Source organism: Cottoperca gobio, chromosome 14 (genome assembly GCF_900634415.1).
Source record: "Cottoperca gobio chromosome 14, fCotGob3.1, whole genome shotgun sequence".
NCBI lineage: Eukaryota > Metazoa > Chordata > Actinopteri > Perciformes > Bovichtidae > Cottoperca > Cottoperca gobio.
Genome location: NC_041368.1, coordinates 2,988,504 through 3,003,380, shown reverse-complemented (window position 1 = coordinate 3,003,380; position 14,877 = coordinate 2,988,504). Strand labels below are relative to the sequence as shown.

At 40.6% G+C, this 14,877-nt stretch overlaps 1 protein-coding gene across 2 annotated transcripts in view; it reads right to left on the bottom strand.

Moving 5' to 3' along the window:
• Positions 1 to 2,324: 2,324 nt before the first annotated feature.
• The window catches only part of hlcs (holocarboxylase synthetase (biotin-(proprionyl-CoA-carboxylase (ATP-hydrolysing)) ligase)), a 40,806-nt gene continuing 28,253 nt past the window's right edge, over positions 2,325 to 14,877 (bottom strand). For both annotated transcript variants that reach the window (XM_029448680.1, XM_029448679.1), the window contains 5 exons: positions 6,467 to 6,534; positions 6,132 to 6,292; positions 5,793 to 5,907; positions 5,335 to 5,548; positions 2,325 to 2,953 (listed from right to left, as the gene is read on the bottom strand). In XM_029448680.1, coding sequence (XP_029304540.1) covers positions 2,782 to 2,953; positions 5,335 to 5,548; positions 5,793 to 5,907; positions 6,132 to 6,292; positions 6,467 to 6,534 — 730 coding nt within the window. In that variant the 3' untranslated portion in view covers positions 2,325 to 2,781. The remainder of the gene's footprint in view (positions 2,954 to 5,334; positions 5,549 to 5,792; positions 5,908 to 6,131; positions 6,293 to 6,466; positions 6,535 to 14,877) is intronic.

Here is a 14,877-nt window from a genome sequence, read left to right as displayed (position 1 = left end):
CGATTATATACAAATGTATAATGGTATTGAATAGTTTTTGTCCTTATGGTAGTGTATCTTTAGGTTCCACAACATGATTCATTCCTTCTGAAACATCAACATACATGCCAACGTATTATTGCAAGAAGCTTTGTTGCACTTCCAGCACAGACCTCAACAAATGCAGCAACGCTCCCAACACAAGCCGACTCTGCAGGAGAATCTGAAGGCATTTTTAAATAAATAACTGAGGATATACCTACAAAAACAAAGTTCAAAACTCAAACTCAATCAGGTTGGAAATCATTTCTGAATTCAATTAAACTTACACCTAAAACACTGAATTATCTCATCACATAGTTTGCAAACTGCCTGAATATAATTAATAATTCACTTAAAGTAATTGAATGGAACATAAAACACTGCTGTACTTATAGTATAATCGTCAAAGTATATTAATAATAGTTACATTTTAAAAGAATGAACAGATCCTACAGAAAATGTCCTCAGCTTTAATGTTTTGACTGGCTTATTTGAAGAAGAAAAACAATATGAAAACAATAAAAGCCCATTATATAATAAAATCATTAAAATGCATTAAAATCCTAAACCACAGTTGAACAAATACAAAACTTCTCACACATACACTGCAGCACATTTGTGTTTTTTGTGTTTGGCTTGTACCCAGACTGCGCTCATGCAGGGTACGTGGGGCTTTTACTGGCACCTTACTGCCATTACAGCACCACTGAATATTCTGTTACAGAAAGAGGTGAAGTGGGTGTAGTCTGAGGGGTGACACATGTGATGTAGGGATCAGAGCGTCCTCCTCCTCATATAGAGCCTAGTGTTGCAACTGATCCCTGTTCAGGGCTGAGAGAATCCAGGTCGAGGACGATGTAGGTAAGACTGTAGTAACAGGGTCGGTTTTCTAATCGAATACGAGTCTGTCACAGGCACGTGGTGGAAAATGTTTTACTGATGTACAAAATGGATGTACTTTTACTTTATGAGAGTATTTCTATTTTCTGCTACTTTACTTTATACTATCCACTACAAATCAGAGGAAAATATTGTATATATATATATATTTATTTATAGTATGGATATTTTGAGATATATAATATATATATATATATAGATATTAGAGAAAAGATAATTAAAGAAAGATATATATATCATATATAAGACGAGATAAAATATATATAATCTATAGAATTTAGATTATTCTATTTAGAATTATATCTTTTCTATATAATTTCTCTCTAGAGAATCTTTTCCCTTCCTCTAGATCAATCTCTCTTTATATAAATTCTCTCTTTCTCTCTCTCTATTTCTATAGATACCTTTCTCTCTCTCTTTTCTCTCTACCTATCTATCTCTTCTATATTCTCTCTCTTATATCCCTTCTTCTCTATCTATCTCTATCCTTCTCTCTCTCTCCCTATCGCTCTCTATATCTTTTAACATCCTCTCTTTCTAAATCTCTCTTTTAAACCCTATCTCTATCTTTCTAAATATATATATTTATAAATATATAAATGTATATATATTTACATATTTACACAGGGATGAAAATGTTATTACTGACCGACCGTCTACTACCTGTTGCAACAGCTTGCCTTCTCTTTTCAGTATCAGCCGTTACAGCTATGCCTGGTATGAGCTGTGGTGACAGAGATGCTGAGAGCAACACTCAACCAGGGCCCGCCCACAAGATGTGTGACCGTCTCCTCATGGAGGGATTACAATTTTGTGATTTTTATATTCAAGATGAAGAGAGAACATCTTCATCAAGATACACACTGACACTCGCCTCCAAAATAATATCAAATATGCAATGCATTACACTTATTATATGAAACATGTGATGCAGAAACACTCAGAGGGCACTTTATTAGGTACACCTGTAAAATCTAATGTGATCCAATTCAACAACTCGGCCAGAAAGTCTACAAAAGATCGAAGGTATTCAGTTTAATAATGAGGTGATTGTTTGCAGTGGTGCTGAACTGGACTGCATTATATTAAGTGTGTTTTACACACAAGTATACAAAACACTGCTTCCAAAATGTTTTCCGAGGTTTTCAATTTCAGTGAAACTAAGAATTGTACATAAAACTTACTGTAAAAATCTAAAAGGTTCCATTTATTTCATATTAGTTTTATTTGAGATACTAGGACATGCGAGTGATGTCGTCGAAGCAGGTGTTTCTCTCCAGAACGTTCAGGACACTCACAGTTTTTGCTGCATCTCATTTTTTCTGTGATAATCAGGATTGTGTCGACCTCCTTGACCAGGTAAGTGAACACAAGCTGGTTAGTTTACAGACAACAACAACGTATGTCTGTGGAAATCTTTATTTTGGTCAAATGGGCAACAGCTGCAATGACCACTGTTCATATGTAACCTCAGATGAGGGGTACAAGGTGGATTGCTCCCAGAAAGTAGCACAAGTTGTTAGACAATGGTTTGAACTGGTGGTCCCAAATCAGCAGGTCCTATTCCAACTGTATGTGCCAGTGAGCCACCACTGATGCAGATATTACTTCCTGTAGCTGCCTTGTGACCCACTTACCATCACTGTAGATCTTCCAACAAATTAGCCCCACTAGTTCGAATGCATGTCAGGTTAACATAAGAAGAAGCTACACAATACTCCCACTGTAAACCAGGAATATATTTAGTGATGTATTAATCAATTAGAAAACATGGATACATTAATATAGTTACATAACATGTTCCTAAATGACTCCGTTATTGGATCAGTCTATTGACAGACGATTATTCTGTCTTTGGTCCTAACGCTGCTTGATGACCACCAGGTTCTTCAGCATGTCGAAGGAGTTCCCATCCGGCTCCACTGAGACCACGCCCTGCTCCTTGTTGTGCACTTGGAGGAAGCCATTGTGATCCAGACCCACCACCTCAGCCTCCAGTCCGTCCTCGCTCCAGAGATGCACCCGCGTCCCGCTGAGGTCAGAGCAAAGAGAGTCACTGTTACTGTTCTGCTTCAGGGAGTTATTACAGGGTTCAGGAAATGACAAATATCTGCACTGAAGTGATATTTACCTCTCAGCTTAGACCAAGAGTGAGATGCTTTAAGGCTGAGACTCCCCAACACATGCAGAGCCTCTTTCCTTTCCATAGCCCTCATAAACAATATAACCCCACTGGCATGCGTGTCACATGTTTCACTGCCTTGACTCCATTTCTTGTCATCTAAACATTCTGCACTGCATCCAAAAACGTGTGCACACCATGCGCACTGTACCAGAACCATAGACTGCATTGCACGGAATATTTCTTTGTTTGTATTTAAAGTGAAATACAATACCACACGGTTATATGTATTTCTGTTTGATTTATGCATTTACTGCCATAATAAACGAAAAATGTTAAAAGGGAAATTGAGCTTTTTGTCTTTAATAACTGAATGAATTGTGATGTGAAATGAGCACAGAACACTAAAGAAGGAAGTGTATTGCAGATCATTTCAATTCTGTCATTAGTTTGCATGAGGATAGCACAGGGGCTCTTTCCTGTTTTGAGATGGAGACGCACTGTCCCTGCAAAAAAAAAACCACATTCAAATATCCAATTACAGCGAGTTAGTGGGTTAGCCAGTCCAGAAGAAGCTGTACAAACAGACACTTCGACCCATTTCCAGAATTAGCGTGTATATGCAGAAAGAACAATGTGCTAAGATAGACTTATGTCCGAATGTTTGAGTTTTTTGCTTCAATTTATCATTATAAAGAAAATGTTGCTTGCACAATGTAATGTCTGTAGAATAATGACACCATCAGCATTTAGCTTGGTTCACTATTAGCCTGCAATTCTGTCTGCCACGATCCCCCAGGAAAATGAAGGCTCACTTTATGGCACAAAAGGAAGCGTGTCAATCATTGTGCAACCAAAACAGCTACCGGGAAGAGAAAAGCTGTCCTCTTGCTTTCAGTAGCTTCAGTTAGCTAAGAGGATCAATGTCAGTCATTAGCAGTTAATGTCCACAGTAGCAGAAGTGGCGGAGGGTGGAACAACCAAATTAACTGTGGAAAACAGAAAAGTGTGTTCTGTGTTGTTGGTCTGAAACAGGAAGCGGTCCGGCTGTCTTTATAACAGTGCCGCCAATAACAATACATCTTTGAAACACAAAGGGGGGGGGGGGCTGCCTGTTTCCATTTTAAACACACTTTCCAAAGACAGAAACATAGAATTGATCTTCTTTATGATGAAATGTCGTATTATTCTCTACTAACTAGCTGACTGACTACTACGTCAGTCAGCTAATATTTATCTAAACATTTTCTTTCAAAAGTTCACTTGGCTTCATAATGTAATTTGGCTACAAATATTTTAACAAAGCACAGCTTGCACAGGAAAGGAGGTGAATTAAAGTCCTTCTGACTGAATGTCAGTTGTCCTTGCGTACATGTCTGTGACAATGGTGATCTGTATTCCAGGGTGGGGTCAGCAGAGCAACAGCAATACAGAGAGGTGTCAAGAGCCATTAAGAAAATAAACTATAACTTTTCAGAAACAAACACCTCTGCTGCTTGCTCTGGCATGGCTGCCATCCTCCTGCGTCAGTGTCGATACGTTCCACACACGGTTCTGCCCCACAGCTGTGATTAGGCAGTTGATTGTTCGTTTTGGCATGGGCGATGCATCACATTCTCAAAAAAGAAAACCGCTCCTCTGCTACTCTTCATGAAAACTAATGACAGTACTTTGCATTGAGTATCAGCAGGTCTGTGCTGTCCTCTGTTGGACAACATCGAAATGCAAATAATCTCTTTACTCAGTGTTCTGTGTTGTGATTTGATTTTACGCGGCAAGGAAAATTCATAACACAATGCATTTAGTTCTAAAAGCTGGGTAGGCAGTATGTTTTCTTCCCATAATACCCCTTTAGCATATTTGTTATTCAAGTGGTGCCTCCAGGCAAAAAATCCCAACAAAAAGGGTATAATTATTGCTAATAAATTCAGGGTTGCTACAGCTCAATGCAAGTTAGATTTAAGACTTTGAGAAACTTTATTGAAGGCACAGTGAATTACATTCAAGACCTACGCACACATTTTCTTCTGTCTGGATCTGCGTGACATTAATGCAAGAGGCGTCTGGTAAATTATAAAAATAATACCAATTATTTTCAGATTTTACAATCAGAAAATAATATTCATAAAATCCTACTTCCTAAGTCTTAACATTTTTAAGACTTGAAAGATTGATTAAAGACATTTTAACACCAATTAAGGCCTTAGTTTCCGTTCAATAAGTGGAAAAGCTGCATAAATGAGCAGTAAAAACCTGAGCACAAAGCACAGTGGGGGGGGGGTCTGAAGTACCTGTGAAGCCATCTCTTGTAGTAGGTGGGCAGGACGGCGTCTGGGCCCCCCTGTTGGAAGCTGCTGATGAGGGCCTCCAGGAAGCTGACAGAGCGAGCGATGAGCTGGTCACAGCTGAGCAGCTGCAGGCTGCAGTTATGCCTCAGGTTGTACTGCTGGATCAGGTCATTGATGCACACTGTTGGGTTGCTGTTTGTCACGTTGAACCCACAGCCTGTAGGGAACATCATCAAAGAAATAATGCTACGGAAGTCTGTGCTAACAACAAGAGACTGAATTTCACTGGTGCCTGTTGGATCACTATCAGTCACAAATTATTTGTCGACGGTGCACTAAATAACTGTGACAGAGGTGTGTGTGTGAGTCGAATCATGAGAAGGAAGTCATGTTGATATACGAGTGAAAAACAGAAATGTCAGTTAAAGCCTTCAGTGTCATTATGAAGGGGATGTCGTTACCTATGAGCAGATGAAACGTTGATCCTATTACAGTGGACGTCACCAGCACTCCCCCGAGCTTCATCAGGTGACCGTAATAGATGTCGTTGGGCCACTTCACCCTCAGGTCTATGTCCTGACGAAGGTTGAAATATGTTCCAACATCACCAATCATCGATATAACACGTAATCATGTAATGTCATGTAATACTCAATGACTCTTTGATACAATATGAGATTTTGCTACTACAGACAACAATTTTAATGTTCAGGGTGTATTTAGATGTACAGTATATGTGCCAAATCCCAGAGATGTGAAGGATAATACAATCTGCTACAGGAAAATGTGTATGTTGATACCTGGTATCCAGGAAGTGTGCGAACAGCCTCCACCACCGCCAGAGCAGCCAGATGCTGCAGGAAGGGAATCCTCTGTCCGAGCCTGGAGCTCAGCTCAACCTGGAGCGTCAGAGTGAACATGGCACATCCCAGAGGGCTGAGCCAGGCGTTCCCGCCTCGACCTGCAGCAGCACGAAACACAGGGAACATACCAGGTGAAGCTAAGTTCTATCAAACACCAAGACATCATTCTGACAAATAAAACCAAAATCAAAAAGGAATGCAACTGAAACTCATATATTTGAGGTACGTGTACATGTTGTGTAAGCAGGTGTACAGTGTGCAGGAGCACTGACCTCTGCCCCGACTTTGTCGAGCAGCGACTGCAATTAAACCCACATCCTTTGGTAAGTGCAGAGTCAGTCTGAAGGGAGACAAGAAGGATGAACACAGAGATGTTACAATCTTCTTCAAAGTGCCTTAAAGGGACTCCTACTTCAGCCTTACTTTTACTGTTGCCTTCATTGACACAATTCAAATATTAACATATAATTACCTCCGCCAACAAGTTAATCTTTTCATGTTTTTGTTTGTTTGTTTGTCATATCAAATCTTAGATTTATTTATTAATATAGCCCAATATCACAGATTTCCTTCAGATAGCTTTACAGTCTCTTTCGTTAACATTGCGCAAACCATTAAAAAGATTTCATCATTATTTCAGTAACCCGGACTCTAAATTAACTGCCGGCTATCTTTATATATAGCAGAGTCGGCACTTTTGACAGCTGTCATTCCAGGAGATCTGGATTTAATGCCCATATACCTTTTAATCAAAACGCCTGGATCGTTCTTCATATGGATTTTATCATTGTAGACTTTTGTTAAACCTTCTGATTAACGGACTACTACATGACTGGAGACACATATTCTACACATACATCTGAATAGAAAATTCAATAAGCTAAATTCAGATCAAAAAATTCAATTCAAGACAAAGAAATCAGATCGTCCAAATGTCCCTTTTTAACTGTTGGCCAATCACAAAAGCTGAAAGTTAAGATGAGTCACTCCCCTCGGTTGTTCCTGCAGAGCTCAACACATTCAGTTAATCAGCAGCTATTTTGATCTTTTTTCAAAGATGTTGCTTGGACAACATAACTTGTTTGAGAATATTAACATTGTGCTTTTTGTAAACAATTTAAAGGCCAGTCAAATCATAAAGAAAATAATCTGCAGGTAATACATAATAAAAATGATAAATAATTGCAGCCCTAAAAGATTTAGCCCTCTTTTAAAAATACAAAAATAAATAAACCAATCTCTTTCAAATCAAATCAAATCAAATGTATTTATACAGCCCAATATCACAAATGACACATTTGTCTCAGTGTGCTTTACAGACTGTACAGCATACAACACCCTCTGTCCTTAGACCCTCACACCGCACAGGGAAGAAATTCCTAAAAGAAACCCCATAGAAACCTGAGGGAGAGACTGAGGAGGGATCCCTCTCCCAGGACGCACAGACTGCAATAGATGTTGTGTGTACAGGATAAACAACATAGTAAAGATTGCTGTTGTTGTCAGCTACAGTTGTCATTGAAGCCCACACTTTAACTTTCACTCTTACAGCTTATGCAGTTTCTTTACTGTAATGCTATACGTTAAAGTGCAGTTGTATCGCCATGATCATCCTGCAAGCTTGTAATTAGAATAGTATAACAGTGCGTCACTCAGCATTTCATCCATGCTCACTGGAGAGCTGGGGCTGCGTTACTACCAGAAACCAAAGAGAACATGTTTGCACATTCTCTCATCTCCAAATGCAATTAAAGCTGATCCAGTGACCCAAGGCAACCGCCCTCTATTGGCTGGTGAACAAAGATTGTGAAGCTGCCAAAGCAAGCGAGCAGGGCCTTTCTGCTATTGTCATGCAAAGTTGGTTAGTGGTAAATCAGCTTAAGCACAGTCCCAGTGTGAGGGTGCCCCGACTCTGGCCAGATAGAGCTTTGTAACAGACTTCTCTAAGAACTGTTTATCAAAGGGATAGATGGATAGCTCAATCTAGATTCTGAGCTCAGGGAACTTTGAAGCGACGGGCTGTTAACTTTGTTCTGCAGACTAAATTAGCAATGAGCCTTTGTAAGCCTTTGTACAAATGATAAGTACCGTTGATTATGAAACGCAGGACAGGACAGGTCTTATAACAATACACAGGTGCCCTTATGTGCCTTTCTTCCTAATGCTCTTACAATGAAAGAGATGAGTCCAACAATCCACAGTCCTCTTTACGTGCACAAATTGATTGAAATTGAAATTGCTCTGAAGCTAATAGGCTTCAGCCATTCGAGTTAGACGAATCAAGTGGGTATCTTCCAAAGTTGCAGCGTTTTTATTACAAGAATGTTATTATCCTTCCTGTTTAAGGGAAACACTGAAAGGAACAAAAAGGTGGGAATTTTCTACCAAAGGTTTGGAAGATAGCCACTTGATTTGATTAACTCCGACCGCTGAAGCCCATTAGGACGAGATCTTTTAATGGCCAGTGTGAACAGGAGGAATGATTATAAGCACAATATGTTTCTATGTTCATACGGGCACCTGACTTATCTTGAAAAAATGTGATTCTATCCTTTAAGTTCGCTTGTGGAGAAGTTATTTCATAACAACACTATTTGCAAATCCTTTAATCTATGCAAATATGTCAGCAAGACGTGTCTCGCCGAAGGCAAATGAAAACATGTGGGGAAAGTTTTAAAAGAACGTTCTGAAAAAGCCCACAGCTTCAGGAATTTGTTCACTTAACTGAAGCTGATTACAGCGGACGTTTTGTATAGCGCTTCTGCAGCCAAGTAACTGCCAACATATGCTCACTAATAAAATTTAAAAAAAAGGTTTTAAAAACAAAACCCTGGGTCTCAGCTGTCAGAAACCCACCTTCTGTAGCCTCAGACGGAGGAAGTCATCTTCACAATAGCCCATTAATTATGTTGGAGAACAAATCTTTTTATTATAACATCAAATATTTCAATACGATTTGATAAACACCCACAATAGGTGATGAGGGTGGAGATCTTAATGTACGCCATGTTAGCTGGAGCATGACCTGCTGAGGGTGAGGCTGGTTAGGAGGTGGTGAATCCCTGCTGAGGTTGTAACTGGGGGGTGCTGCTGTGTGGCAGGACCACCAATCAGCCTCATCCGTGACTGACAGGTCTCTGCCAACATTTAACCCCTATGGAGACCTAGACCAGGGGCCCAGCTGGCTCTCCTGAGTCCTCAAGATTCAGAAATTAGTTTTAAATAAGAATAGCTAACAAGACCAGTGAGTCCACTGCCGAACACCTCGTGTACCGTCTGTGGACACAGAAGCTGGGACTATTTGGAAATGTACTCCCTTCAATAGATGCTCAGCCGGACTTATTTCTTCCCATCTGATCTTATCCTGTCACTAATAATGTCAACATTAATCTTCAAAATGTTTGTGATAACATAATGGATTGTACTTTGGACTTCCCCCATGTGCAGTATGATCTGAAACAGCTCAGGTGATATTATAGATATAACGCACATTTCTCTCGCGCCATAGAGCCTTTTTTTGTTACAACATGGTCATGCAATACTTGTATGTAGCGCATGGACACAAACTCCAAGTTAGTCAGTTATGTAGAGGAGAAAACGAAGGACAACTGTACACCTTGACCAAAAACATCCATCACTAATAAATAAATCAATGAGTAAAGAAACTAACAAAATCAGACCCATTCAGACACTAAACTGCTAAGTTGGCATGTGGGAGCCCACTTTCTTTCATATCAAAGTTATTTTTGGGGCATTTTATACCTTTATTTGACAGTGATAGTGGAGACGGAAATATGGGAAAAGAGAGCAGGGGAATGACATGCGGTGTGCATCCCAACTGCTCGGCTATCTGGTTGCCTGTAGGCAACGTTTCAACACTGTTTATATGATACTTTATGAAAACAATGTCTATGAATGTCCTGCAAAACGACCGATCAGTGAGCCTGCGCAGCCTCTACAGTGCAGAGCGTGTTTAGGCAACAAAACTACTTGGTTAAGTTTAGGAAAAGATCAAGTTTTTGGTTAAAATAACTACGAGAGTGGCGTCACTCACAGTAGTGATTGCAAAGATTTAGAATTCAATAAATGTCTGTTGAGTCGGACCTGGTAACACAGAGGTGATTGAGCCTATGGCCCACTGATGAAAGCCCCTGCATGTGTGCAGGAACACACTGTTTGGATATCTGGGAAGTGAGATCCACCTGCAACTTAGTGCTTATCGCCATAGATGCTGCCAAAGAGAACCAAACTGAGATCTTTGAGGTTGTAACATTAAATGCGGAAGTTATTTTACAAAAATGAGTCAACATGGGTTTGTGGTTTAGCTTGAACTGTAGTCTCCTGGATCAAAGTGCTGGGTTTTTGGACACACCCATCTACCCCAACCTCCTTTCTCTCTCTTTATACCACGTCACCATTAAATGGGAAATGGACTGCACCTGCACTTTACTAGTCTTAGTGACCACTCCAAGCGCTTTACAAATTAATTGTAAAACAATTGTAAATTATTTTTAAAAATAGATGTTACCAATTATTTTGATATTGTAAAATTGCAATGTGAGAAAAATAGGGTTACAAGCCTACTGACCATGTTTTAGCAGTTTGACAGATTGATTTCATATATTTTAATACCAATTAAGGTCTTATTTTTAGATGAATGAATTCAAAGCTTTGTAAGAATTGTTAAAGGTCTGCTGGAACCCTGAGTACTGTTTACTGTCCACAGCTTGAAAGGGAAGCAATACAACGCACCTTACACAACATATCAGTCGCTAACCATTAAACTTTTTCAATTATTAGCATTCAGAGGCAAATGATAATCTGCTGATCTTTTGAGTATGAAACAACCCCAAAGGAGAAACACGCAACAATTATCCATCCATCCATCCATGGTCTACCGCTTATCTGGGATCGGGTCGCGGGGGCAGCAGCTCCAGTAAGGAACCCCAATCTTCCCTTCTCCGGGCCACATCCTCCAGCTCTGACTGGGGGATCCTGAGGCGTTCCCAGGCCAGTGAGGAGATATAATCTCTCCACCGAGTCCTGGGTCTTCCCCGGGGTCTCCTCCCAGCTGGACGTGCCTGGAACACCTCCCTAGGGAGGCGCCCAGGTGGCATCCTTACTAGATGAACCACCTCACCTGGCTCCTTTCAACGTAAAGGAGCAGCGGCTCTACTCCGAGTCTCTCACGGATGGCTGAGCTTCTCACCCTATCTCTAAGGGAGACGCCAGCCACCGTCTGAGAAAACCCATTTTGGCCGCTTGTACCCGTGATCTCGTTCTTTCGGTCATGACCCAGCCTTCATGATCATAGGTGAGGGAAGGAACGAAGATCGACCGGTAGATTGAGAGCTTTGCCTTCTGGCTCAGCTCTCTTTTCGTCACAACGGTGCGGTAAAGCGACTGCAGTACCGCCCCCGCTGCTCCGATTCTCCGGCCAATCTCTCGCTCCATCGTCCCCTCACTCGCGAACAAGACCCCGAGGTACTTTAACTCCTTCACTTGGGGTAATGGCTCATTCCCTACCCGGAGTAGGCAATCCACCGGTTTCCTGCTGAGAGCCATGGCCTCAGATTTTGAGGTGCTTTAGTGGTTCAGTATTTTGTCTACGGACACTTCGACATTAATCGATCAATTGTTTGGTCCATAACATGTCACAGAATGAGGAAACATGCCCGTCACAGTTTCTCCTCTTCAAATGTTTTGTTTTGTTCAACTGACCCAAAGAGATTCAGTTTATGATAGAAAAAGCGGATACCAAAGTATTTGTCAATTTTGCTTAGAAAACAACAATTAAGTGTTTATCATAATAATCAAAATAATAATAACAGTTGCCACTCTAGTTGCAATAAAGTGTGCACCTAGATAGTAAAATATGGAGCCTCTCACTACTGAAATCCATTTCATCCCCTCAGATCATGTCTGATCATTGTCATCTACTCCTTCCAACAAGACCAGAACAAAGACGTACAAAGTAGCATTTTTGACAGATAGAGAGAGGAGCCATTGTCCCAAGAGGAAGAGCATGGGCCTCTAAATCCCTGCTCAGGACTCTTTGTTTTAGGGGGCAGCTAAGCCACAGGGGTCACCCTCCGAGATACAGCAGGTCAGGAGGATAAACGCCTGCCAGCCGAGTCATCTGTGAGAGAAGAAAGGTGGAGGGGGACCTGTGATCAGAAGCTACGGTCACGTCACAGTCTTTCTCACACCCTAAAGACCGACACACAGAAACAAGCCGGGCTAATGACACGGAACACAAAGAAGAGAGCGAGGACTCGGCTTCTCACTCGCCCAAAGCATGAATCTGTTTTGTGAGGTTTTCTAAAAACAGACCTAATAAAGACATTATCCAACAGTACCTGTCACTTATATTTACAGACAGAAGTAAAGATATTTAGTAAAGGCTGAATTAAAAACAGATTCTACTGTTACAGTTCCTAACATATTCTAACTAATTAAATGGTTGGATTTGATGTGGTCGGTTAAGATATAATTTTTTTGAAAGCCATTTATCTCCCAAACCATTCCCCCCCAAAAAACCCTCTCACTTGCCAGATTAAAATATCTCAGATTAAAAGATTATTTCTGCCGTCGATGCTCATTTTTGAAACAGGATTTGCCGTGCATAAGCGTGTTTGCATTGATCATTCAGCAGCATCAAAGGGATGATCAATAAGAGAGGACAAACTAATCTGTAAATGTGATTAATTGAGCTAATCCTATTTACTGAGGGACAGCAGAAATTATCATTTCCAAATAGCACTATTGGAAGTGATCAATGAGAGAGCGCTGCTCCATTACCACAGGGCAGCTGAGGCGCCGATGGATGACCTTGCTCTGCTGACTGCTTGTTTGGACTAGACCCGCCTGGTCTGGCAGAGGTTCTGGGCAGCAACACACAATCATCCATTAGACTGACTACATACCTTGAAATGTTTTTGGACAAAGCAAGTCTCCTGCAGTGTACATCACAGCCTCTTACAGCTGCCAGAGTGGTGGGCAGAAAACATGCTATTCTCTGCCCCGCTGGTACGTACATGCATTAATTCTGACTGCTGATGTCGTCAATTAGATCAATCAGAGGAGCGAAAACTAGAGAAGAAGAAACCACTGTTACACTTGGAGCCAATAGAGTTTACAAGGCTATCATGTTATAAATAATAACTTTCATATTTGTAAAAGTTAACATTGTTTGAGAAACTAGCGTTAATACAATGAGCAGGAAAACAAAGGCTACTCGAGGAGTAACTATTGTAACTTTAGTATATAATTGAATTGAACAGAATGAGTAAAGGTTTACTCCACTCCTGCAGCAGTGTTCACTGAAACATTACTCATGTTTCTTGTGTGGGATACAACTGAACTCAACATATGGAAGACAGATGGAGACGTCAGTTGCGGCTCATTATATATTTATATTTTATCTTTTATCACTGGCAATGTAGGAGATTGTTCACCACACCTCGCTGTTGCATCACTTTAGCTGAAGCTATTCTATTTTCAGGCATAACATCACCTCATTCCATTATTTTAACACCATCTCTCTGTAAGACTAGAGCTCAGGTGATACAAGTGTTCACATTTATTTTGTAAATGTACAATTTAGGAATACATACAACGTAAGCCAGTATTACCAACACATAAAATAAACTAGGTTAAGTTTCTCTACACAAAATGTAATTATGTTTTTAAGAGTGTTAGTAGCTAGTCATTTCAACAGACTAAACCAATCAGAACAGACCCTATGGTAGTTTCTCTCCTCATACTAAATGTAGTCTTTGGATTTAAACAGATTGAACTGCTTGCTGACAGGTTGCTGTGGTTCTGGTGGAGCTGAAATGAAAACCTGCACGCTTTGGACCCTGCACGGGACTTCATGACCCTTCACCATCACAGGGCTCGAGAGTATAACATACCTTCCACAGGACATAAGAACTTCAAGTCAAACACTGCACCATATGTTCCCTAGAATAAGAAATGGGGACGTTTAGGCATCTGCTTACAATCTTTTATAATTGCAGGTGGAGCATGCAAGGTCAATTGGGCCAATTTGATTTTTATGGTCAAACCTATGGCCATAGTTATGAGGAATCCATTTTCTCTGCACCAAACCCCCATGCATGTTCTGTGGTTTGTATTTTTCACAGGAAACAGGACTCTAATTCCATACAGTGTCAGTTTGGATATTGGATTGCTTGTCAAAACAAACACAGACTGCCAGGGCTTTTGCCCAACAACTGGAACAGCTTTAAGTAGAAGAGTCTTTCGGGTTGTTTTTCTATTCCGGAGTACGAAGGTGTTACACTGCAGTTACTGTATGCTGTTAGTGTGACTCTGACACAGCAACTGTGACATTATGACACTCTTTAAAGAAAACTGGGTAAATGCCAAAAATACCTTTGCAATGCGCAGGCAGCATGGAAAACAGAATTTCAATGACCACAAGTAGAAGGAAAAATAATCAGAATTACATTTACATCCATCGCTGCTTCTCTTCCTTTATCCATCTGGGAAAAATAAAGGGGGGAAAAAGAATACAATAGTAAGAGTGGGCCCTTGGGTTTTCATGTCTGAGCCTGAAGCTCTTACAAGAAAAAGTCAACAAGTAGGAAGTGTGTTGCTCCAGGCACAGGGATCAAGTTCAGCAGAGCAGGAAAAGAATCATTATGCTCTCTGGACCAGC